The 27,842-nt window shown below is 37.8% G+C and overlaps 1 protein-coding gene across 1 annotated transcript; it reads right to left on the bottom strand.

The window, feature by feature from the left end:
- Positions 1-1,856: 1,856 nt before the first annotated feature.
- Positions 1,857-27,800, bottom strand: rlf (RLF zinc finger). The gene is made up of 9 exons (XM_059352623.1): positions 27,780-27,800; positions 25,924-26,157; positions 20,529-20,683; positions 15,659-15,740; positions 13,587-13,722; positions 13,259-13,461; positions 9,412-9,548; positions 8,536-8,677; positions 1,857-7,712 (listed from the first exon to the last, which is right to left on the bottom strand). The coding sequence occupies exons 1-9, from the start codon at positions 27,798-27,800 to the stop codon at positions 3,069-3,071; spliced, it is 5,754 nt and encodes a 1,917-aa protein (XP_059208606.1). The 3' UTR covers positions 1,857-3,068.
- Between the last annotated feature and the right edge of the window lie 42 nt (positions 27,801-27,842).

The following is a 27,842-nucleotide window of genomic DNA, read 5'->3' on the forward strand; positions in this document are numbered from 1 at the left end:
ATAACTTGGGTTCCGCGGCTTCTTTTTCTCAGTTGAGAGAAACTTTAAAGTTCAGCAATGCAATTATAAATTAAACAATGTGAGCTCCTGTGAGCAGATACAGCACATAATTGTAGTTTGAAAACATGGCTGACTTTTTTATATTCAATCTTTGTCTTAACCTAAACGTTTGAAGACGATATTCATCGCTAAAAGGTCGAAAATGAAGTCTGGTCGAGTATAAGTAACACGTTATTATAGTTAACGAAAACTGTCGAAAAGTTATTATGACCTCTTTGAATCTCACACATAACACATAGTCCATTACAAAAAAACTAAAACTAATAAAAATTCAACTAAAACTAAGCATTTTCAAAAAATAAAAACTAAACTAAAACTAGCAAACTCAATCTTAAAAACTCATTAAAACTAACTAAATTTGAAAAAAAAAAAAAAAAAATACAATGAAATGAAATGAAAAATCCTAAACTATTATAACCGTGGTAACGAGCAGTGTTGTGGATAATGTTTAATCGCACTACTTACATATGAAGCAGTCGCTAAAGTTTTCCAATAAAAGACTCATCAAACAATATGGATGTTTTTTATGAACGCAGATGCATAAGTTTCGGAGAAATCGTTTACTATTTAAGCCCTCACCTTCCTTAAAAAAAAAAATTTAAACTTTGGGGGGACAGTGAAGGATTTTACAACTCCTCGCACACAATAATAGCAAAAAGACATAAGCTTTTATTCAAACATAAACATTTAAACCTGTAAGGGGCGCTAGTGACCTCACAGATCTCCAGAAGCTGTGCCACACCCAATTAATGCAGAATACCTGTCAAACATGTACACAGTGACCTCGTGTGCAAAAGGGTATCCTAAATGGAAAGAAGTAGAAATGCATAGATGTGATATACTTATCTCATTGTTTCAGTATCAAATCACACCACAGTCATGGCCAGAGGAAGATGTTTGAAGGCCCACAGAGTAAAACAATAGGCGCTGGTTCTTCCCAACTGTCCCGGATTCACAATATTCCTATGGTGTGATAATGCACAGCTTTACGTTTCATGTGTGGTATTAGAGAATGTGCACCATGTATTCTGCCCTACAAAGTCTAACTGCAGTAACTATATTTTTGGTCAAAATAGAGTTATAACTAAAAAATGAACTCCTTGATGTCTGTTTTATCTTGTGACAAAGTTTTAGATTTCAGTTTTGCTTTATTTCAGAGAAATAATTATATAAAAACCACAAAATCCAACGCAAAACCAATGGTAATTGTACTTACCAGTCTGCTTTGGATATATATACTAATTTAAACATAAAAAAAATAAAAAAATATCAGTTAATTTGAAAGGGAAATTATTATCTTGATAGTGATGAAGTAAAAAAGTGAGATAAAATGATATTAAGACTAAAATACAATTCTTTATAATATTAAGTCTAAAATACACAAATCTTTGAATAGAGTTGTTGAACACTTTTAAATACACTGATAACAAAATCAATCTGAAAATGTTTATTCACTGAAAACAAAATATAACAGCTGAAAGAAGACAACAACATTGTAGTTACTGCACTCTGTTTTGCATACTGTTATTGCAATATTAGAACCTATTACAGCAATGCAGTCTTTTTTTAAAAACTTTTTTAATTTAAAATTACGCTTTTGGGGTCAAAGGTCAAATAAATCGTCATGATTTTTTACCATAAATATTACATCATGAATACATGTAGAAATAAGTGTCATATAACTTACCTACCTATAACCCATTTGGCTGGCAAGTTAAAAAACATTAAAAAACTTTAAAGCAGTTTTTCTCAGTTTTACCCCTTTGTAGTTACTACAGTTAGACTTTGTAGGGCAGAATACATAATATCAGATAAGATAAAGGTTTTGAAAAACCTAAATCAACCTCACTCAGTTCATATTCTTTTAGTTGCCTGACCACACTCTGGTTTTGTTTGCATTTACTTTTGTTCGAGCAATGCTGTTTATCAAAATATTCTTTGCTTTCTTTATTTACTTATAGACATTTTTATTTGATCATTGATGTTTTATTTAATCTCTTTGTGAAGCACTTCGGCCCACATTTGCTGATTTCAGATATGCTCTAAAAATAAACTTGACTAGTCATGTCTACAAAATTAAACATATCCCCAGGGGTGACATGGCTACTTTTAGGATTTAATTAACACCCTGCAACCTGAGATTGCATTTAAACTTGTTCATGACTAATTTTATAAGTCATCTGTACAAATCAGCAATACTAATAGTAATGATCATTACTTGATAATGACACAAAACAAAACAAAACTTTTTTTATATACTTCATCAATTCCATTTTTTAAAATTAAAAATAAGTACCTCATTGTGTACCATAAATAAATATTATAGTCTAGGCAGTGGAATTACGTAGATATAACACATTTATTCTACTGAAGTAGGTGTATTTTCAATTTAAAAACAGCTGCCATTTCTCTGTGACTTTGTATATGAAAAAGAAGTCACTTACACAATTCAGAAAGTAAAGAGCTTTATAGTTGTTTCCACATTTATTTTTTAGAAAGTGTTACATACATGTCTGCCACATCTGTCCACTGCACCCCAACATTGATTTATTATAAACTGAGGTGAAAAATAACCAAACATATTCCTCAAGAGCTTTGCAGTGAGGAAATGCTGTTGTTTTTTTTCAGTCACATTTTCACACAACTGAGAAGGCCTTGCAATACGCTACTGACCATTCCTAACGATCTGAAAATCTGTACATTTATCTCGGAGAACTACAGTATATACACTCATGACCGTGAGTTAACTTAATAGGTGTTAATCTGAATGCTTTCATAACAGATGTCTAAAAAAACAATCCACATGACTCTGATGTGCACTGTTCAAGCTTGTTTTTTATCTTAATGCTATTTTCATTTCTACAATTCATCAGTTTGGCAACTTCGAAATAAAGAAACAAAAAGGAAAAAAACAATACTAATATTTGGGGTGAAAGAAAAATACTGTTACAGCTTGTGAAAATACAAAGTAATTTGCCTTAGCTATGTTAAAAAGGTGCTTTGATAAACTAACTTCCCAGAAGCAGTTTGCTGTTGGTGGTGTCTGATGGGAAGAGGTCAGGCAGGGCGGTGGTGCACACTGGTCTCCCCAGGACCACTACGGGTCTGAGGTACTGAAGCTGCTTAATGGCCAGGTCCCCACACCCAGCCAGGGCTTTGTCCAAGATGGACTTCAAGTTTTGGACTGATGTAAAGTCTCCAGTCATAGCATTGGGCTTCAGCAGTGGGGAATAAGTGCGTTTGCCGCGGGCGTGCGAGATTCCCAGCTGGTTGTTCTCCTTAACCGAACAACTGTGTCTGAAGGCGTCTCGCCGCTTCACCTGTGCTGCATTTTTGTCTTTCGGGGTCGTCTCTTGTATGAACCTCAGAAAGGACGACTCGAACCCCATTGGCTTATAGGCGTTGATGTCAAAAGGGCGTGGAGAAGGGCTACGGGGCGGAGTCTCGTTCAAGTTTGAAGGCGGTTCAGACAGTTCGTTTTTCCGTTTTAGTGGCTGGCGGACCGGGGGGGTGGGCGGAGCGGCTGACCCGTTCAACATTTTACCAGCGTCCTTGATGCCCGACACGTCTTGGAAGCCTTCGTCGGCAGTGATGCGCAGCGAGCATGGCGGTGAGAGGTCGACGGTGAGGGGACGAAGGAGAGGTTTGATTTGATCCAAGCTCAGTCTCTCCTCCTGTTTCTGACTGTTCTGCGTCGCTGCAGGCGAGTCTTCCGTGTGCCCGCCGGTGCTCGGCTCACCGTAAAGCACCTCGTCTGCACCGACCAGGACGCCGTTTCTCTCGACGGGTGGCGACGGCTGCTCCTCTTCCTCCTCTGGGAACACCAGTGGATCATGTTTATCCTCCTCCTGTGTTTCTGTCTTGATGGAGTGTAAGCTCATGGGTGCAGGCGGTCCTCCTGTGTTTTCCGGCTCGGCCTGATACTCCATTTTTCGGACCCCGTTGGGGGAGCATGCTCCTGAAACTGTTGGCGTGGCCGACTTCCTCTGGATCACCTCCTCCAGCTGCTCAGCGTTTAAAACCAGCTTACTTTCGTTCTTGAGAAGATCTATCTGACGCATGTGGTGAACCCTGCGGTAGTGGCGATGCAAGCTCATCATGTACGTGACGACAGAATCACAGTCCTGCACCATGCACGGGTAGGCCACGCGCAGACAGCGGTCTTGGCACATCTGCAGTGCTTCTTCATAAGATCTGAAGATGAAACGGCTGAAACAATTCCTTCTGTCTCTTTTTCTTTGCACTTTCTTCTCCACGACAACCTCCTGAGCTTTTTCCTCCGGCTGGCCGGTAACCCCAGGCTCGGGGCTCGACCCCTCGTCCTGTGCGTCCGTGGTTGTTGCAGCTTCTTCCTTCTGAGGACTCTGCGGCGCGACGATGAGCTTCTTTTGGCATCCAGTAATCGACTTTTTGTGAGTGCTCTGCAGACGTACCACCAGTGAGTCGTAGTACTCACAGTGGCTATAAAGTGTGTGTTTTTTAAGTGCTTCCACGTGGCTGAACACTCTTGTACAGCCTTCAAACTTGCATCTTTTTAGCTCTGGTGGTTGTGAGTGGGCGTCACGAGTGTGCCGCACTAAGCTGCTCTTCAGGTGGTAGGAAGCGTGGCAGTTGGCGAACTGACACTTGTATTGTGGCTGCGGCTCATCCGAGTTCGGGAGAGGCCTTTTCTTGGTGGGCTCTTTTCGGACTTCTGGACTATGAAGTGCATCGATATCTTTTTCCAGCAAGAGCTGAGAGCGGTTGTAATGATGTACCAACTGAAGGTGGCGTACGAGGCCTCCCTGGGTGGAAAAAGCGGCATCACAATTTTTTGCTACACAATGAAAGGGCTTACTGAATTTATCCAAGATATAGCAGAGATTACCTTTGGCTACTAAACGTCTGGTAGATCTGACCTGTTGTGTGGTCTTCCCCTCACTTTCTCCCTTCTCCTCGTTGTCTTCCTCCCTGCCCTCTGCTTCATCCTCTCCTTCCTCTTCAGATGGAGAATGATTGTCAAAGTTTTGTCCATTTTCGCTTACCACAGTTGAGTTCTTTTTCTCCTGTTGGCTTTTCAACTTTGGGATCTCTTTCTTCCTCGCTTTTAGACCTTGGTTTATCAAGTGCTGAGTCGTGTGCTTTGAAGTGTCGTCGTTTCCCTCAAACCGTTTTGATCCGCAGCTTATTTTGTCCACCAAAGTCTGACTCAGGTGGTGCACCTGGACATAGTGGGCCTTCAACACATGTTTTTCTCTGTGACTCTTGGAGCAAAGCTGGCACGTGTAAGGCTTAAAAGATGTTGTTTTCAGAGAGGTCAACCTTTTGGCTTGTTCAACAGTTCGGCCATGTTTGGTGTTATAGTGTCGCAGCAAGCTGTAACTCTGAGCAGTCCTAAAGCCACAACTTTTCACCTCACAGACGTATGGCTTTGCATTAGCTAATGATTCAATAGCACTTTCTTCATCTGCTGATGATAATGGTTCAGTTTTACAGTTTTCCTCTGGTCTCTTCTGAAGCATCACAACAGGAGGCTTCGCCATAATCGCCTCATGAAGAGATATTTGAGATGCATTAGACTCTTGGTTGGACTGAGGGGGCTCGTTTGGCACACTGTGAGGCGATGAAGAATTCAAGTCCAGTTTACTTAGCCCAATAAGTATTTCACTCAGAGCATCATTTTTTACTCGAAGGCTTGAAGAGCTTCGAGGAGATTCGTTGTTTTTAGGATGAGTGGCTTCTTTTCTTTCTTTGCCAGCTTCGAGTGGTTGAAATGGGTTGGAGAGGTCATCGTTTCCCTTTACCTCCCCGTCTGGCCCAGGCTCTGTCTTTATCCCTTTGGACTTTGAGCTACGGTCTTTGTCGTGTTTGTGTGCTTTGTTCTCCAGTTTAAGGTGTTCTGGGTGGGCACATTTCAGATGCCTCTGGACATCTCTGGCTCTGGAGAAAGTCATGCCACACTTCTCAAAGCCACAGGTGAACTTACTTCCGTCAAAGCACACGGCTACCAAAGTCATTGTTGCTTTGGGCTCCTTGCTGTCAGATTCTGGCAAAGAGGAGGCACAACTTACTGTGGAAGAGTTTAAGATATCTCCATTTACAGTTTCTTCTGAATCAGCTGGCTTACCAGGGAGGACCGCCCCTTCAGTAGCCCTCTTAAGAAGTTTCCGCTTTGCTCTCCTTTGAGCCTCAAAGTCTTCTTCAGAGAAGGTGATGTTGTGTGTGGATAAATGCTGTATGAATTCTTTTTTGGATAAATAATATTTACTACATTCAGCACTTGAGCAGGTAAACGCTGCGTCTCTGAAATGCTGTGCTTCGTGGTGATAAATTTGCCCCAAGTCGGAGTACGTGACGTAACAGCCTTTGAGCTCACACTGGTAGTTCAGGTGATAGCCGTGGGTCTGTTTGTGCGTGACGAGTTCATTGGACGTGGTGAACTGAGCGCCACAGCCGATAACCACGCACATGTAAGGCCGATCACCGTAGTGAACTCTTCTGTGTTTGCGGTGATGGTGTGCGGAGACAAAGTGGCGCCTGCAGAAAACACACTTCTCCCGCTTGTCTCTCATCTGATGAAAATGTTTCACATTGTCGTCACCCTTGTGCTCCGACTTTAAGTGGACATATAAGTACTTGGAATGTTTAAAAACCCGAGTGCACCCGGTTCCTGGACACGGGTACTCGTCCCGGTTCTGCACACTGAAGTGTTGGTCGATGTATTCGAATGTTACATGCTCGTCGTCGTCCACGTTCTTCTCCTTGACAGTTTTGGCTTGCTGCACGATGTGGTGCAGCACATCTGGGTCGTGTGTGGATTCGTAATACAGCATTAAGGAAGGGTCGACGGTGATCTCGCCGGGTTCAATGTCGTCGTCCTCCTCTGGCTCTTTCTCCCCGTCCTCCGTCTTTACGTTGTTTGTGTTGAGATGCGTTTCGCTCTGCAGGTGTTCTTTCAGGTGAGGAACCAGTTCTTTCCTACTCTTAAACTTTTCCAAGCACAAAGGGCAGGGGTGGCTGTTCTCTGCTCCATGTCTTTTGGAGTGGGGAATGATTTGGGTGTCATTGACCAGCCTCTTACAAATCTTACAGCAGAACTTTTGTTTCTTTGTCTCGGATTCTTCTTTGACTTCTGGTACGTTAGAAGAGTTTTTATCATGCTGCTCAGGATCATTGAGACTTCCATTTATACTCATTTGGTGCTCAGATTCTACTTTCACGGTGATTTCCTGTCGCTCCTGTTGTTTAGTGTTCTCTTGTTTGTCCACCGCCTCCTCCTCCTCCTCTTCCCCCTCTGACTCCGGCATCAACCCCAGAAGAGAGACACAGTGATACTTAAGAGTTTTCCAGTCCCAGAATTCAGGGTCAAAAGGCCATAATGCTTTCTGAGCTAGTAGCAACTCGCAGCGTAGCGAGTTTGGAATAACCTCGTTTTCCTGGTCATACTTTTGGTCTGGGCGCAAGTAAAGCTCCTCAAGGGACCTAAAGGCCTCCTGGCTGGGGCCCAGCAGGAACTCTGTGAGCAGGCAGGCACGCAACACTTCCAGGTCCCCTGGAAGAAGGCAGGACACTGTCTTACAGACAGAGATCCTGGCTTCTGAGTCCTCCTGCTTTGGAAGTTGAAGTGCTTTGACACAGAGTTCTACTGAGGCAGGAACCCCCATCTCCTCCGTCTGAAAACAGAATGATAGAATATCACAATTATTCTCTTCAAATAAGCATAGTATCATTTTTTTTCTAAGTTGGGATGTTGTCTAAAACATAAATAGAGCAGAATGTAATTATTTGTCTCGTTGTCTATTCAACTGTACAAATATAATATATTTACCCTCTTAAAATCCACCTGCCTGCCAGTAGATAGGTTTTAAAAACTGCTGTAGTTTTGATTGTGTTTTTGCTATTTTTTTGGTCTAATCCTAACGTAGTCTACCATTCCATCTGTTTTTAGTCTTCATTTTGACTTTTCCTCGTGACTTCAACTTTTTTTCCATTATTTTGACGATCTTCTCTCTCTCTTTTTTTTTTTTTTTTTTTTTTTTACTTTTTTTCGTGATTTCAACTTTTTGTCATTTTGACTTTTTTCATGTGACTTCAACTTTTTTCTCATTATTTTGACGACTTTTTTCTCATTATTTGACTCATGATTTTCTCGTGACTGACTTTTTTCTCGTGACTTCGAGTTTTTTCTTTTCATTTTGACAATTTCTTGTGACTTTTTGTCGTGATTTCGACTTTTTTTCTCATTTTGAATCATTTCTGGTGACTATGACTTTTTTTTTTCTCTTGTTGACCTTTTACGATCAGACTTATTGGACTAATTTTTCTGGTTCTTCAGCTGTGGTTGAAACACACTAACAAAACCATTGCTAAGAAAGCTTTTCTAGCTTTAATTATCGTGGCTCCTTAGTACCAAGAACTAACTGGTTGAAAAAGGAGCCTGATATAACAATTGCAGAAATCCAGCATGAAGATGTACAGTTTGGCTGTTGGACTCACCTCTGTCTGAATGACACGGACCAGACAAAGCAGATGGTGGACCGTTTTAGCAATGGCACCGAGCTGAAGGCATCGTTCTAGAAGAGACATCAACGAGGGGTCGATCCTCCTCTGAAGCTTACTCCATAACAGAACCAACTCCCTTCAGATTAAAAAAAAAAGACAAGAAAATAGTTATTTTCATTTTGTTTCTTTAACCCTTTGATGCACAGCATCACAACACTTCTAATGCACAACATGGGTCAAAAATGACTCATTCATCCAAATTTGATTTAAAATTAAATTACCTCATACTATAATAATAGTAATTTGTTTCAAATAGTTACTTTCCACACTCATATATTTAATATATTTAACATGTTTATGTATCATTTTGTCACACACATACAGTGTATCTGGAAGGTTTTCACAGCGCTTCACTTTTTCCAATTTTTTTATGTTTCAGCCTTATTCCAAAATGTATTAAATTCATTTTTCCTTAAAAATATACACACAATACCCCCATAATGAAATTTTTTGACCCATGTTGTGCATTAGAAGCATAGTGATACAAAAAGGGTTTTTATTCAAAAAGTAAGAAATGAAAAACAAAAAAAAATTAGGATGTATGATGATCAAAAACAAGTTGATTGAGGAAAACCTGGAATACTGAATGATGAAATTAATTTATTGCAAAAATATAGAAAATTAAAACCTCGGTCGGGTCACTTTAGACCCATGTTGTGCATCAAAGGGTTAAAAACATATTTTCACTTGACCGACTCTGACGACCACAATCGGTAACAAAAATGAATCTTCAATTTTCAATTTCTATTTCACTGTAGTCATAAATACAGTCTGTCATGCACTAATGCTGTCATAACAAGCACAACTCACCAGGAGCAGTAAAGGTTTTGCTGCTGAAGCTGCTGTGTCAGGAAAGTTGTGCACAAGATGAAGGCGGTGTTCTCCTCCCCCTCGGTCTCCAGGTTACATGTGATCTCCAGCACGTCCTTACAGTCCAGTCTGGATATCTGTTTCACGGAGGAAACACAATGCTGACTGCTTGGAAAACATCATGACAGACAACACGCCCTACAGGCATTCATTTAGTTGAAATTTGGAAATGAAATGTTACGGCTGTAATATTTTACGTATAGTCTTTCGTTCCACAGCGATCTCCGGCCCGATTACACCTTACATTAACATGATTCCACTTAGTTCCACACACTGAGGTATACTGATTTTAAATTTGGGAAAAACTGAGCACTGATATCAGATCAGTACTGGGAGAGAGAATCATTGCATCCAGATAGTCAGTCAATCTATCCTATTTCAAGTCATGGCAAAAAAAAAAAAGCGGTGATTAATAAAAGTATCATCAACGCAGACCCATGACACACCAATGGAACAACATTTTATGAAACATATTACGCAACTCATGTCCCAGTTTGATTACAGCCAGGAAGCTTTATCATACATCACGCTCTGTGGTCAAGTCTCTACATGAAAAAACTGAAAGATAAAGAATCTAAAAAAACACGACCCGAGGACTTCTGATATAATGTGTGTAGATTTATAGAACACGAATCAAAAAGATTTAACATATCTAGTAATTGGATGTGCCACTGTCGGGGTAATGTGTACAGATGGCAACAGCTTAATAACATAGCAAGGACAGTATTCATATAAAAACCAGGGTCTTATATTTTGTGCATGCCGAGTCCCAAAATGATCCCGATGTGGCTCTGGACAATCAGAAGATCAACTGGGATTTTTGGGTTCCACTAGCCGAGCTCAGCAGAGCCAGCACAAAATAAAACAATGTATTGAAGCATTAAAATCGATACGTATGGACACACAAATGAAACATTTAAGACGGTTTTTACCTGTTCATTAGATTAAATATATTTGTCCATTATATGCATCGTGTAAAGAACTTATTTTTAACACTTGCACATAACAGCAAAAGGCTGAGGATTTGAACCTGCAGCATGCACGAGATATCCTCAGCCCAACTTAGTTCTGCATTCATCACCTTGACTCCCTGAACTATCACTCCCACCCCAAGGCCTAACAAAAACAAACAAGATGTGTGAGCAAGGCAGAGGTGAGCGAGCAAGGTTATTAAACAAAAAGATCCTCGGGGTTCCCTCTGTGTGGGGCGGGCTGCACAATCAGCACACACAAGTTGTTAGCAGTGATACAGATCTAGCTAAACATCTGTACCAGTAGAGATGTCCATCGCAAACATCAGTGCAATAACTGCATGCAAGCTGAAGTGAACAAATGGATTTCACCTTCATGTAGTGGAATAACAAATCCTTTTACATAATCTCCAGATGCTTTCAGTTGTCCCTAAGAGGTGAGAACACAGTATTGTCCTACAGTGGGGTGTGTGACACTTCAGCTGCTCTGAAAGCATGACGATGTTAAACTAGACATACAAGTCTTCAACTGCCAACATACAAGAATGGCAGGGAACTGGGGACAGGCTGCATTACAGAGGCAGAACCAAACAATGAGGAAACATGTCAGTGATGCTGCTACACAGGTATCTGCAGTTCAAAATATTTAAAATGGAAATGTACGCATCACTGCCCAAGCCACCTGCAAGAAAATCTCCCTGTCCTTATGATCAGAAAAGCAAAGGTGGAAAGTCATTACAGACATGTAACTATTCTGTTCCACAAATCAAAAACCTTTTCAAACTGCTGAAGCTTTTCTGAGTCTTCAAACTGAATAACAGAAAGCTCAATTTGCATGTGAATTTGGGGCTCTATTTTTGGAGATGGTGCAGATAAACTTTATAAATAGACACCTTTATGAATTCATTACAAAAAAGGTTTGACTTGCAAATACGTCAGCATTTTTATAATATCAATTTGGATATTAGCAGGAGAAAGAGAGTTGCTCTTCCTGTGTGTGACTGACTGCAGACAATCGGTGCTTCATCTGGAGCTCTGGGAGACCACAGTCAACACATCCTGCCAAAACCATATGTTAGGGCTGGGGGATATGAACTAAAATTACTATCACTCTATATCATGGTATTCAGGGTTTTTTGGTACATTTTGTGGCCCATTCCTTTTTATGTAAATAAAGTTAATATTTGGATAATACAATAAGAAAATGTTATGTATAATTATCAAACAGAGACATTGGAGGTAATTATGCATCCAGAATGGCTAATATAGTGAATATGTCTTTCATTTTCTAATTTGCAACAAGATACTCTGGGCTAGAAGAACAAGTATTCAGACCGCAACTGAACTTTTGAAGAAAAGAAAATGCCTTTTTTGGCGGCTATTATTGATTTGACCATATTGACCATATGTCTATATGTGTTACTCTTGACGAACTGTTAACTGGTTAGCCAACTATTCACTAGCCAAGTAGTTTTTTTTAAATGCACTTTTCATTGCAACATGAAGCAGGTTCTACAGTAAACCTAACATGTGGATATTTTCTTAATCAAATTGTTATTTCATGCAACTGTGGAAGAACAAGTACTTCTGGTTGGAGATCAGTGGAGTAGAAGCCACGACCATCACCATTATCTCAGTGACCGTCGTGTGTTTTGGGACGTCTCCACACAGAACTTTTAGTTCAGTAAGTAAGTCTCTGGTTCAATATGAACACAGTAATGTACTCAGCTGCAGACCAAACAAGCACACTATGAACCTTGAGCAGAGGTGGTCTCCATCAAGTCCAAAACAAACCCTGGAGCATTTTATGGTGGGAAAGTGATCCAATGTCAATCCAGTCCTGCAGCCTGGTCTGCTTTGCATTCCGGGATGCCGCAGAGCTTGAAATCTGTAGCACTTAGCCAAAAATTAATCAGAGTTTTCTTTACTAAAGCAGTATAGTATACTGGCATAGTTTTACGTGGTAGATTGCCCAGATAACTACCACAGTTCTGAGCATTAGCCAACTCCACCGTTTCTCTTACAGACATATGCACTAGTCGATAACACAGGACCATCTTCTATTAATTACTGTCTTGTTGCCGTTCCAGATACGTGACCAAAAAGCAAAGAAACTGAACCAAGTGGGAAACACTCGTAATTTACAAACCCATCAACTGATTCATACGAGTGCAGTGTACAAGTCCATGTGCGAAAAAGTTCTACTTTAAGAAAATCCCACACATTGGTAGGTTTGGGCAGGTGTAAAAATTAGGGGTGCACCGATTGCAATTTTCTGGCCGATCACTGATTTTTTTATAACACAGCATACACCTTCAATGTTTGAATCTTATTTTATTGAAAAACAATAACACAGCAGTATTTTTCTTTAACAAATCAAGGAAATCACAATGTCTGAGGTAGTTGATAAAATATTGAACTTAAAATAAATAGCAACAATTTACAGGACAAACTAACAAAAGAACTGCAACCATAAATAAAGTGTCGTGAGTTTTTGGTTTTGTTATAGTAGTAGAAGTACGCATATGTGCAGACACACTTTCAGACCTTTGCAGACGTAGATAAGATCGCTAGATAAGATCGGTTTGACGTAAAAGAATCGGCCGATCGCCGATCTTGCAAAATTAAGGAAATCGGTGCCGATTGATCGGCCGGCCAATCGATCGGTATACCCCTACTAAAAATGCACTTGACACTATGAATTACAGTGTAGCATCTCTAGTCTACTTGGTGGTGGACAAAAGGGAACTAAAAGAGCATCATGCCATTACTGACAGTCTTGTGCAAGTTCTCCTGTTCACAGAGTGTTGTAGTACCTCCATGATGGCCTCTTCATTGGGCAGCAGGTGACAGAGCAGGGAGACATAAGTCTGACGAAAGGTAGCTTGGTTGGAGATGAAGCTGCATTCAGTGCAAGCTTTGGCCAGCACCACTGCCTTGGCCACTTCTCCCATCTTCTCCAGGTGCTTCACCCGCATCTCCATGAAGCCCTCGCCCTCCAAGCTGATGTACGCATCAACTATTGACAGAATGCAAAGATAAGCAAATCATGACACATCCAAAGTGACAATAAGCACTAAAGGTAAAGCCATGCGTGGTCATGTCCAAATGATATAACCTCTGTGAAGTTAACTAGACTCTAACCTTCTTCTGTGTTGGTGGGCTGGCCGGTGAGGAGCGATGAAAGGACAGGGTTGCTCCACGCTCCTCCCTCTCCTGTGATCTGGAGTAAAGCTTGGAGGTCTGTGCTTCCATACTGTAACAAGGTATCATGGGCAATCTGCAACAGACACACAGAAAATGTCCAAATATAATTAAATAAAAGAAATACATACAGTGGTGCTCTCCCACTCCTATCATGTAATATTGCCATCACATCATGAATTTGACAAATTAACTACTTAAAAGACCATTAGTTCACCTTACTTTATAATGTACCTTAACGCTCTGAAACCCACAACCAGCTGGTTGAAGGGCGTGCTTTCTTTCAAAGATAAATCTCCAAAATTACAACATTTTTCATTTTTCAATCTGTAAAAAGCTAAAATATTGTCTGGTTTTCAAATTCCTTTAGGTCTTTGAATAAATCATGTGTGACAAACACTCTTGTCACAAAAAATATCCCAATGCTTAAATGACGATGGTACATCAAAACAACAACTTTTTCCAAATATACAGTTTGCACTTGCCGATATGCCGATTTTTTAGAAACTCATTTAGACGATTACAGATACCGATATTTTTTTCCCGCACAACTAATTCCCACAATCAGGGCAAATCTGGCCAATTTCCCAATTGACATAATAAGTAAACATAACCTGTGTTCACTGGGAACATGTGAAAAGTGCAACTGTACAGCAATTAAACCCAAATTGAATAAAACTAAATGTACCTTACAGTCTGCTGCTTAAATTCAAACGTAAGCTTTAAACAGGAGCCCAATATGTGACGACTCAATCAGCACCGTGCAAACAAAATCACAAAAAGTACAAAAAATATAAGCAGCTTCAGTCCCTAATCAGAACATAAATAAATAGGTGGACTCAGACTACACTGCACAATTCTATGAGCTACAAACAAGGTGCAACAGGGAGGTGATGTGCACCCCATTATTTAATCACTTTATTATATCAGCGGATATCGGCGTGTTGGCTGATGTCCGATAGTTATTTTCAAGCCAATATCTGCCGATACCGATAACATGCCGATAATATCGTGCATCCCTCGTTAACACAGAGCAGAGCAGGGAGGTCAAGACAAGACTTCAATATGTATGGCATGTGGATACCCCATTTTTGTCCAATATTGACACTTACAGGCACTTGGGAAAAAAAAAAAAAAAAGATTACTATTTTTTTCAGAATTTTGTAAGATAAATTTAACGTGTGCTTTCCTTTTTGTGATTTATAGCATAATAACTGGGTCAAACTGCAAAAAAAACAATTGTGAGTTCACCATACTTGGACGTGATTGTGCAGTTTCTATTGAGGTGGAGGACTTCGATCTTGCAGTGAAACAAAGGCCACAGTGAGTAAAATGTGAGAGAAAAAACACCCTGAAACTGCCTGGGTTTCAGAGGGTTAATATGTCAGCCGTATGCATTCACTCTAAACAACGCAAAACAGTCTTTTGAAAACCGCTGTCCAGATTTGGAAATTAAACCTCATCACAGCTCAGCTCAAGCTGCTCAGTTTTTAAATGATGTTTTCTTTGTTGTCAACTCCGCTGACAAGTGTAACATTTTCTTATTTGAAAGCACTTCAAACAATGTCATTCTTGTGATTAATCCAGGCAAATATAATGCTCTGTGCTGCATTTGTTACACAGACTAAGCTGGGCACAATCGAACAGCAAAGAAAATAAGCAGTACTTCTGTAAACCTACATTAATTAGACCGATAGACTGTGTGGTAATGAGTTCCTCTGACTCTTTACAGTAAATGACTGGGTTTTTTCAGCAAGCATTTATTTAAATATAGACAGTCTATAGATAACAAGCAAGAGGTCATAAAAACTGGTGGTTTAGACACAACGAGGGGGAAATAGGAACAAAACTTTTTTTTTTCTCAGACTAAACTCATTATCAGAAGGCTGCTGATAACGCCTTCAGAGGACATGACAAAACAGAACCGCATTCTTCTTTACGCTACTTTATTACCTCTAAGACTTAAAGACTACAACCAACCAGCAAACAATGTTTGAGATAAGGTCCTCTACCTGAACAGAGTGGTGGAATTGAACCCAGGCTTCATATGGGATTTCATTTTCAGGCACTGACAGCAACAGTTCAAAACAGCTCCTGCAAGACATAGAAACAGAATTACAATACATTTTTTTAATTATGATCACTCTGGACAGTTGTATTCTTACCCAAAAAATGGAATAAGAAAAAAATTTAAAACACAGGTATGAAGTCCGGGCTTAAAAATCTCAACTACAGTCTGTGATGCTACTTAAATTTCTGATAAAAGTATTTTCCAGCTCTGTATTATTATTCAGCCTTACATATTCATGCATTAAACATGTCAGAAAGGCTTGTTTGAAAATTAAATGAAAGCTGTGACATGTTTTTGAGGTTGTAGAATATATACTTTCCACATCTGCCAGTAGTTAAATTTAACCATGATAAGGTAACTATTAAAAGATCCTTCATGTAAGACTTTGTATTTAGCTGAAAACACAGAAACAAGCCCTATTCACGCAAGAAAGAGTGTGATTGGAGCCGTTGTGTGTGGACTGAGCAATTAACCAAAGGACATTATGAATCTCTAGCTGACCTAATTTAAGTCATGTCAGTAAATTCCTTCAGACAGGCGGTCATCTGCACTCTGAAACCCACACCGCACGGACGGGGTTTGAAGGCAGGTTTTCTTTAATAATTTAATATATTTTCAAAAAGAAATCACTGAAATTGCACCATTTGTCATAGACAGAAACATTTTCAAATTTCCCTTAAGTCCTTGAACGAAACATGTGTGACAAATGCTTCTGTCATGCAAGGTAACCAAATCTAATCTTAATGAAATGTTATTGCATCAGAATCACTTTCATCTACAGGTCTGGTTAAAAATTAATCCAAAAATAAAGCCGTTGCACTAACCAGACCTTGTAAAAAAAACATTCAATTCTGCGTTTCTCGGTGCAACTGAGAAGCCATGAATGACACGGCTGAGACCATCAGTCACATGACAGAAAATCAGTGAATCTTTTAATGAACTGCAGGCTGTTTACACAGAGCACAGACAAGAGAGGTTGTAAAACTGTAAATAGTCCAATATATATAGCATATGGAGCCCCAGTTATTACCACTAGGTTTTCTTTATGATGATTTATGTCATTCTAAGAGTGTTATACTTTACAAAAGACATTTTTGAGTTCCCTCTTTTTCCAGCCATGATTGTGCTTGTAGAGGTTCTGAATGTATATATCAGAGTGAAAACAAGTCCACAGTGAGTAAAATGGGACAAAAGATAAAAAGGCTCTGAAAGTACTTGGGTTTCAAAGGTTTATTGCTTCTTGAAGTACAACAAGAATCATGTGAAACTAGGGTTGTCAAAAGTATCGATACTCAAAAAAGTATCGATACTAAAACGTTGTATCCGGATACGATACTCATTTTAAAAAGTATCGATACCCCCCGTCCCCCTCCCAACGCCGAGCTGCCGACGCTGCGTCCTTCTCTCTCTAAAAACTTAAATTCAAACCTTTAAGCAATCACACACACACACACACACACACACAACCACCACCCCCCCCCCCCCCCGGTGGCTCGCATTAATGTTGAACGTTTTATTATTAGCCATTAGCCACAGCTAGCAATTAAAGGCTGACGTCATGTTAATGATTATAAACAACGTAAATAAATAAATAAATCAGGCACGTAGTATGCCCATATTACGTTAATTGGCACAGTGTCAGTATACATAAGCATAGAGTTAATAAGTTTATATAAATGTTGGTGACTGAAAAGTGTTATTTTCTCTCTTGAAGTCCCAGAATGAAGCAGAGAAAAGTCGACCTGCAACCAAACAGCAACACACACAGCCGACTCTACCTCTTTTTAATCAAGCTTTCCTAATATTGTGCACAGCATACAACCTCAAAATATTGTTCTAATTGTTACTGTTTATTGTATTTATTTATTTTTTGCACTACCTCAGACCTGAAGCTTGTTATCAAAGTTGCAGTTTCTTTTTGCACAACTGTTTTTTATTATAAATATTTAACCTGTGGTTCTGTTAATTTTTACATGTTGCATTTTTCTTGTGAATAAAAATATTTCTGTTAAATTTTGGGGTCTTTGTTTTTATCCTGGTGGTATCGAAAATGGTATCGAGTATCGAATATTTTCCTGAGTATCGGTATCGAGTTGAAAATTTTAGTATCATGACAACCCTATGTCAAACCCAAAGTAACGACCCATCGCTGCCAGTCATTGTGTGCTTGTGTCCTTTAAGTAGAGGAACAGAAGCAACCTTTTAGCCATTTTCAAGCACCTTACAGTTGTGGTAAATACGATGTCACAATATTTAGCAGACGCTTTCATCCAAAACGATGTACATCTGAGAGTACAACACAAGCAAAGATCTAGTCAGAAAACAACACGAGAAAGAGTCATTGGGTTATGTTGAGTCCAATAGGACAGAGCAAATAGAGCATAGAAGATGTTTTTTTCTCTTTTGCTTTCTCTTCTCTCCCATATCAATTTCCCATCACCCATGTCTAATATATGTGAAGGTGTTTAGTCTCTTGTTACAGATAGAGAGGGACTCTCAGGTCGGATGGAGTTTGGTAACTCGTTCCACCACCGTGGAACTACAGAGGAGAAGAGTCTAGCCTGTACTGGCATATTTACATACAGTATACTGATTATTTAACTTCCTCATTGCATTCAATATGAGCTGGTTGTTCTATTAACCAACACAATTATATTTAGTGAAAGCATTCTTGAGTTTCATATTTTGAAATGTGTCACATGATTGTAAGTAGAAGTGGGCGATATATATCGTCTACGATAATATTTTTAACGTTGTTTTGACAATATGCAATTTTACATTATCAAGTATATATGGACCAAAAGTCATATCCCTTTATATTTAGGCTGAATAGTAATATATGATATATATCCCGATATTTTTATCGCAAAGTGAGAGCAAATGTTCAGTCAAAGTCAAAGTCAAATATGACATGTCACAAGTAGTTTTATTGAACCGGTTTATTTAAGTGAACATAAATAATTATGCATTGTTTTTTTTTTTTGTTTGTTTTTTTAAAATCAAAGCTCCATAACGCGCACATTTAAATAAAAAAAATAACTTAAATAAAAGCCGCAGCTTGCCTTGAGCAAGGATCACAGTGCAAATTTGAACTATATCGATATATGAGATATGGTCTAATTCCATATCACATTTAAAAATATATCAATATATCTTTTATATCGATATATCACCCAGCCCTAATAATATCTAAAGAGGAAAACAAACTGATGTTTAACCATTTCATGTCTCTACATTGAAGTTTAACTGGGAGTCTCTTGAATGCATAAGTTTAAAGAAAATAAACAAGAGCTGTTGTTTTGAAACATTGTGTCCATCCATAGATGTCCTGGTAAGCAAGAAGAGTTTCAACAGCTTTTTTTTTTGCCCATATCACCCACCCCTATTTGTAAGTAGACTCCTCTATAACCCTGAATTTGAACCTTGATAGTTTAGGAGAAACCTGAGATTTCCAGAACTGCCGTCCAGGAAATTGACAACCCAGCTACAGAAACTGTCCGTTCATCCTGTCAGCTAGATGAAAGGCACATAGTGAGTCAGAGTTAAGAACTGTCAATCATCTGCTGCACAGCCTGAATGAAACATCGAAAGCATACGCCTCAATTAAGACTACATTAGGCAAACTAATAACTGCAGGCTTGTGTTGCCAGGCTATTAAATACTTAATAAGCATTTGAAGACTGGACCTTTTAACCTTAAATCAATATAATGAACAATGAAAGTGCCACAAAACACAAACTGCTAAGTTTGCACATAAGATATACTCACTGTGGACAATCTTGGCCGAAGCTCTTTGAAACACTCTTATGCATGTGTTAAAAAGTCTGAAACACAGAGCCAAGTCTGACAGTTTTTGGCATTACTCATCTAAATTTCTCTCAAGTCCAGGCTCACACTGTTACTTCCTCAATTTATGCAAAATATGTTTTATTCTATGGAATTGAACCTTTAGCAACCATTCCTGGACTACTAGAATAACATCTACAGTAATATATTTAGAAATATAACAAAATGCCTGTAACTAACCATACCTTTGTACAATCTTTATTTCTATTCATTTATTTTACCATGTAAGCTTGTTTTTTTACTTCATGTGTTTGTTTAGTATTATATTCTATTTATATCTTCTTTTGCTTTCTTTTTTTGGCCAGTTTTCCAGGGGGTGGAGTGTGTAGGATGCAGATGTTGCCCCCCCCCCCCATTGTCCATTGCTTCTATGAAGCTGAACTCAATGTGACTTTCATGGTACCCTCTCTTTTTCTTTTTGAGATATTCAGCATTTTCGTCTCCCTGACGCTTCGCCATTTTTCCATTAGCTCTGCGTTTCTGTTGTTAGGTGAGGTTACCGCTTGGTGGGATTACCGCTAGGTGAGGTTACCACGAGGTGGGGTTACCGCGAGGTGAGGTTACCTGTGTATACTGCAGGAGGGATGTTACACATGTCCTTATTCTCGCGATATAGCCTTTATTTTTTAACTTTTCTATAGTGATTTTTCTATTTAATAAACGAATAAACGTTTAATGTAGCTCTTATTTAGTTGTTTTTGTCCAACTAATGAATTAAATGCTGACTCATCTATAGTTAACACATTGGATTTATTACATCCCTTAAAATCAAAAGGGCTTTGCGACCCCCCGTGGATCTTTGGCGCCCCCCTTGGGGGGTCGGGCCCCCCCTGTTGGGAATCACTGCTATATAACATACAGTATGCTTTGTAAATGTTTGAAAACCCAATAAAACCATTTTGGTGTACAAGATTTACTTGCTGCTTATAAAGATTTTTTTCATTGGACTTATTTTCAATACTCACAAAGCTAGTCTCTTCAAAACGAGGGCCACTCTGTCGGACTCTGCAGTGAGGTGGGATCGGGCCGCAGCAAAACAGTTTATTGACAGACAGTAGACCTCCAGAAGAGGCAGACCATGCTCCATGGAGTTCCTGCTCCCAGCATAGTGCATCAGTGCCTACAGAGACACACACACACACAAACAAACACAAAGCGTCACCAATAAAGAAAAAAAGTGGAGGAAAATAAATAAAACACTTTCAAAAACAGTAATCAGATGAGATGAGATAATAGAGACATTTGTCTGGAGATGAAGGGGGTTTCCACCTGGGGGAGGTACCAGTCTAAACCTGGCTGATCCCAGGTGACAGTGTGTCAGGTGTCAGGTGTGAGACGCTGATTGGGCCTGATGGGACTTGACTATGCTGCATATGACAACCTGAAATAGTGAGCCTATAAATATAAAAATGCATTTCTCTGAAAATTAAAAAAAAAAAAAAGACAGGAAATAACACAATATTGATAATTGTTCTGCCCTCATATTGACTCTTGGGTGATTCTCATGAACACTGTACAGCTCATAGCAAAAATCCAAGAGCATTGAATACATATTTTCTTTGACCCTTTATAAACATATACAATCTAATGTCACTGTTTAGTATGAATTTATAATGTATTTTTTTTTAAATTAAGGTATTTTCTGACATTTTTAGAGACACTGAGCAAAATTCATGACAGTAACACATTTTTAACTAAAAAAAAACAACGAAAGTTTTTTTTTTTTCTTTTTTTTTCCTTTGGCAAGCACTTAAATATGCTCAAGTCTAGCTGGTACCACCAACAAGTATTTTATTTTATTTTATTTTTTAAATTTTAAATTGTATTTATTTAATATACACACATTTTAATGCTAATGATTCTATCATTGCCGTAACATTTAACCATTTTTTCTCATCAATTTTCATTCAGATTTTGTTCTTTATACATTAGGTTAAAACCAGGTTAAAAACCATTATGTTTGATTATATTCTGTTAAATTATACATTTTTAAACAAATGTATGTATTTTTATAAAGTTTATTAAATATTTATAGTATACAAGTGTGGGGAAACCATGACATTTATCTGGATGCATTACAGTAATGAATTTGTGAATGAAAAATGTTTAAAAATACAGAAAATATTATTTTAACACAAAACAATGAATTGTGCCTCATTATGACTATATTGTTCACTCATATAAAAGTGAAATATAATTAGTTTAATAAAGTATGTCCTTATAATCTTCACAGACATAGCTTAGACTGGCTTCACGAGAATCTCCCTCTTTGCCTTTAACAGAGAACAAATGATGCTTCCGGTAAATATTGTGTTAACTGTCAACTGTCCCCAGACACAGAGGAGTCAACATCTGTGTAGCTGGCTGCTACACACACACTAACTCATCATCACTACCAACATCCCAGGAGTCCCATTTGCCAGACAGCATAACCCTTGCTGGTTTCTGCTCGTGTCTACAGAGAAGCACTAAATTAACTCCCTTCAGTCTAAATATACGATGCCTTCTCAAAGGGAGCCCAGAATAAGGTCTCAACCCTGGAGACCCATATCAGTGTACTAATTACATCCAGACTACTTCCGACTCCAACAGAAAATAAATACAAACTTCTTGTTTTGATATCAACCAAAAAGAAATCATTGCATGTAAACACAGTAGGGTTGTCAAAAGTATCGATACTGAAAAAAGTATTGATACTTAAACGTTGTATCCGGATACGATACTCATTAACAAAAGTATCGAATTTACCCATTACTGATGTTATCGTGGTCGGTGGCTCGCATTAATGTTGGCCGTGTTATTATTAGCCATTAGCCGCAGCTAGCAATTAAAGGCTGACGTCATATTAATGATTATAAAGAACGTAAATAATTAATCAGGCACGTAGTATGCCCATATTACGTTAATTGACACAGTGTCAGTATACATAAGCATAGAGTTAATAAGTTTACATAAATGTTGGTGACTGAAAAGTGTTTTTTTCTCTCTTGAAGTCCCAGAATGATGCAGAGAAAAGTCGACCTGCAACCAAACAGCAACACACACAGCCGACTCTACCGTCTGTGTTTGACCAACAACGAAAATATGTCTGTTCGTTTTTACATGTTGCATTTTTCTTGTTAATAAAAATATTTCTGTTAAATTTTGGGGTCTTTGAAAATGGTATCGAGTATCGAATATTTCCCTGAGTATCGGTATCGAGTTGAAAATCTTAGTATCGTAACAACCCTAAAACACAGAATGAAAATTAAAGGGGGTAGATTCCAGGGTTGGTCATTTGCACCAGCCACCAGCCACCTGCTGCTAAAATATATGCATGTGGCTGCTAGATTTGCTTCACTCAGCAGCCAAAATAAACAATGCTTATCTATCGAGTGGCTGGTGCACAAGATGTCCACACTGGCATGAGGACAGAAATGTTAATTTCTAAGCCTGAAGGTTCACATTTATTGAAGTTGTAAGTTACCAAACAGTGAGTTATGCACATTAAAAGTTTTTTGTTACGTTTCTCCTCTTCCCTATAATGGCTGTAAAGATATTTATTTTTTTAACAGGAATACAATAAAAGATACTGGGGACAAAATCCAGTCACCTTGTGGTATCTTCCAAAGTTACAGATTTTTTAATTCAAAATTCTTATCGTGTTGATATCCCTCAACTTTAAAAATCTCTATACTTTCTATATTATGGATGGAGTATCTAATTAGCATTAGAAGAGATGTGAGAGATATGAATCATGTGCAGTATTTCAATAATTAAATTTATTACACTGTTGTAACATAGATACATACGTCTATATTTCCATATTTCTATGTTATTCTATTGTAGATATCTCTATTTTACTTTAAATGACTCTATGTGTATATTTCTATTTGTACATATCTTTACTACTTACTTTAGACTGGCATTTGTGTTTTTAATGTTGTAAATCCAGTGTTCTAGCGCTTCTTTCTAATCTTATACAACAGCAACTGTAACAAAAAGCAATTCCCCGCCCCCCCAAGGATCAATTAAGTGGAACTCACTCCCTTATCATATTACTCAATTAAATCTATATAGCTTTAAAAAACAACTTAAAAGTCATTATCTTAATATCAACTTTAATTGATGCAGCTTGTATTTGTTTTGTGATGTCAACCATGTTTTATGTGAAATGTAATTACGTATTGTCTGTGTGTTCTTTTTGTTTCATGTTACGTATTCATATAATGTATGTCATGTCTGTTATCATTCTGTGTATTTCTACATTGTATTTATCACACTGAAATATGAGGATAGACCCCAGGAAGAATAGCTGCTGCTTTGCAAAAGCTAATGGGGATCTAAATCAAAACAAAAAAACAAACAAACAAACAAGTATTTCTATTCTATTCTATGATGTCAAACACCTGTTATGGAAAAAGTATTGGTAACTTTGAAAAACATACTTGATAGAAATCAATCTCTGAAACTTAAAAAAAAAAACGTGAGCGTATCCTTTTCCAGCAGGCATCATCAGAACACAAAAACACACTGTGAGTGAGCTGACTAATAAATTACTCCTCTCTTCAATCAGCTTTGGCTGGTAACCAAGTTTTATCGGAAAACACCATGGTCTTGGGGCAGTGAAAATGAAAGTGGTAGCATTTCCTTTTACCCAATATAATATCGTGCTATATTCTATGATATTATGAATGTGGGTGATTTAAATAGGAATGCACCTCTATTGTTAATAAGAGGAAAAAGCACAACATGGCAATTCCGCAGTCCATTCAAACATAAAAGATGTGTTTTGACACAATAATCAAAACCGTGAGAATGAAAATTTGAATAGGTACAACTTCTGAAAAGCACAATATTGGCGTTTTGCCGCAACTAGATGGCTTTATATTACATGTAATTCTCAGGTTCATTTTTATCCAACGTGTCAGTCTTTAGATCTTCTTCCTCCAAGATTTCTTACATGCAGAGGTCAATTTATTGTTAAATTTAGGGACTTAATTATGGAATACCTTTTCCAATCTGGCAAAGGACTCCATCTCTTTAAAATGTTTCAAAAGAAACATCTAATTCACACACAAATACACTTTTATAACATGTTCATTTTTGTTTTTTATTGTTTTTGTTATTGTCATTATATATTGTTGATGTTATACATATGTTTTTTCTATTATCAGTTTATTACTTTCTTATAACTATGAAATTTTAGGTGGACGCTTTAATCCTCTGAGGTCTATGATCACTCTGGTGTGATCAGATAACAAAAAACAAGTCACATGGAGTGCTGCTGTCAACTTCACTCCAAATTACAGACTTGAAACTTTTTCGAGTTTTTGTTTGCATATAAAACCAAAGACATGATCGTTTTAATTTGATAGTACAAAAATATTTATTCAAGTGTAAAAGTATTATGGGACGAGGCAGGCGTGGCATTTTGTAAAAATGGTAAAAAGGGGTCTAATTATCTAACACTGTTTCTATCAATAAACTTGTTTTTATGGTCATTTTTTGTGTATAGTTTTATTATATTTGAATTTTACCTTTATATGTTCATATTTGCAACCTATGATTACATTTTCAGGTCGGAAACAGTTCATTGAGCATGTTTGTGGTTTTTATTGTCATAAATAGTATAATTTTATTTCAGATTTCACGATTTTTAAAATGTATTTATGAGCTCAATATGTTAATAAAGTGGGTTAAAGTGGAAAAAATAACAGTCAGATCATGTTGAAGTTATGCTGAGAAAATTCCAAATACCAAACAACGGGTATAGTAAATATTATGTGGTATATAAAGGGCAAATAGGCTCAGACCCAACAGGGTTAAATAAGCCCATCTGTGTTTTCTGCCTCTCCCTGCACTTTACACTATATGTTATCTTTGTCATTTTATGTAAATCTAACTGTGCAAATAAAATAAACCTAAACCTAAGATCTGGATAAACATACCGTGATGCCGCCCCGCCCCGCAAACATGCAATCATGCGTGATGTGCAATCTGAGGCTATGTCATGTGTGTACAAACATGTTGGGTTTCCTGTATTGACAGTACGCTTTGAAACAAAACGAACCTAGACCAGTCAATCAGCCTCCTGTGACAACTTGAACCAGCAACATATCACTCATCTGCCAATGCGCATTATCATTAGCCCAGTGACATTACGTTGAATAGTTTTAACGTGGCATTATATGCAAACGGGTATATGAGTAAAATAGACATTGTGCAATAGCTCCCTGACTAGCCCTAAACTTGATCAGTGGCTAGCGGGCCAGCTGCATCCGTCGCAGATGAGCCACTTAGCTTGCAGACGAAGAAAAACAAGCCTGAGAGAGCTAACGTCAAGCTAACGGCTGCTTCCATGTTGCATGTACACATTACCTGACAGAAGTTGTCGCAGTACTCCGTGGAAGACGCTGTGGATATTTCTTGTTGCCTGAGCACGTCTTCAAAGGCTCTCAGTGTGGCCAGCAGGGTTTCCATTGCAACCAGAGTGTCCTCGGCCGTATCCAGGGCCCGGTCGCTCCATTCGTGCTCCGGTTCTACATTATTCTCCGCCATCTTCGCTCTCCGCCACGGCGCGTATGCAGTGCAGTCTGACGCCGCCTTCAAGTGCTGTCGGAATATTTAAATATGTCAGTTGAACTTCACCTGCATCACCCACCCGAAAACATAATAGGAGAGTCGGTGACTGGTAGAATTGCGATGTTACGTTTGCTGGTATTATGATATTTATAAAACTAAATATTTCTATTGTACCTGTCTAAATGGAATAGTTTAGACGTAGAACCCAAAGTACAAACATAAATTAGTTAAAAAAGACACACACAATGTTTTTGAGAGGAAAAATGAACTACTGTTGATTTTGAGGTGAACTGTCCCTTTAAGATAATTATCAAGCTAAACATTAACTTTATTATACAGAAAAGGAGTAGCGCCACATAAGTGTATACTTCTTCCTACACCTTTTTAGACATGCAATATGTATTATATATATGGATTAAATAACGAATGGATGTTTGAACTGAAAGTACAAACATATTTTTTTAACGTTTTTGAGATATGTATATAATTATAACAACAACAACAACAACAACAACAATAATAATAATAATAATAATAATAATAATAATCACAATAACAATAATAACAATAATAATAACAATACTTTATTATTATTATTATTATTATTATTATTATTATTATTATTATTATTAATAACAATAATAATAGTATTAATTATTATTATTATTATTATTATTATTATTATTATTAATAATAATAATAATAATAATAATAATAATAATAATAATAAATGGTACTACATATAAGAAGATACGATATGATTTTGGGGATGAACTGTCGTTTTAAGATAATGTCCATGCTTAACATTAAACTCATTATTTAACGTACAGAAAATGGGTAGCACTGTATAAGTGTATATTTCATGACATGCTTTTTATTTATTGTCCCATGCAACAATCTATTTTCACTAATGCAATATCTGTGAAATACAAAATACTCTCAGGAAAAAAACCCTCTGTGCAAGATATGAACAATTACGTTCAATAGCAGCCATGTACGTATTTTATGTATATATAATGTCTTGTTTGTAACATTTGCATCTTAAGCTGCTGTGCTGACTGAATTTCCCCACTGCGAGATAAATAAAGCCTTATCTTATCTTCTTCCTACACTTTTTCAGACATGCCATATATATTTTTTATCTATTGTTGATAGGTTGTTGTTGCGCTTGTAACTGTTAGTAATGCTGTTTATAATAAGCATAAGTATTTATATAATGCAACCGTTTTTCCTAAAATACGATTGAACATCAATTAAATTATTTAAACATTTTTTTGTTATTATTATGGCGTGTGTGGCAGCTTATAAAAGAACAGCCATGAATAAACTTCTGTTACAGGTTTGAATTTTTATACAGTAGGCCTATATTATTATTTCTGATCAATACAACATCGACAGTATAACGTTATGAAGAGTACAGGAAGGTAACATGTCACGTAACTTGGCCATAAAATTTATGATTAGTGATCATAAAAATAACGTTCCGCTCAGCAGACTCCTTTAAATCATTTTATGCAAACATGATTCAACTGTGACATCATGTTGAGGCTTCAATGGTCTTTTCACCTAAAGTGGTATACCTACTGCTTATTCCGGCGAAGTGCAGCGCATCTATTGTATATATAAGTTATAATAACCTCCCATTTTCATACCCCATACACTGCACACTGCATGCATGCACGATTGTTTTTGTTTGATGCACTTTTCTATTTATC

The sequence above is a fragment of the Centropristis striata genome, chromosome 16 (genome assembly GCF_030273125.1).
Source record: "Centropristis striata isolate RG_2023a ecotype Rhode Island chromosome 16, C.striata_1.0, whole genome shotgun sequence".
Taxonomy (NCBI): domain Eukaryota; kingdom Metazoa; phylum Chordata; class Actinopteri; order Perciformes; family Serranidae; genus Centropristis; species Centropristis striata.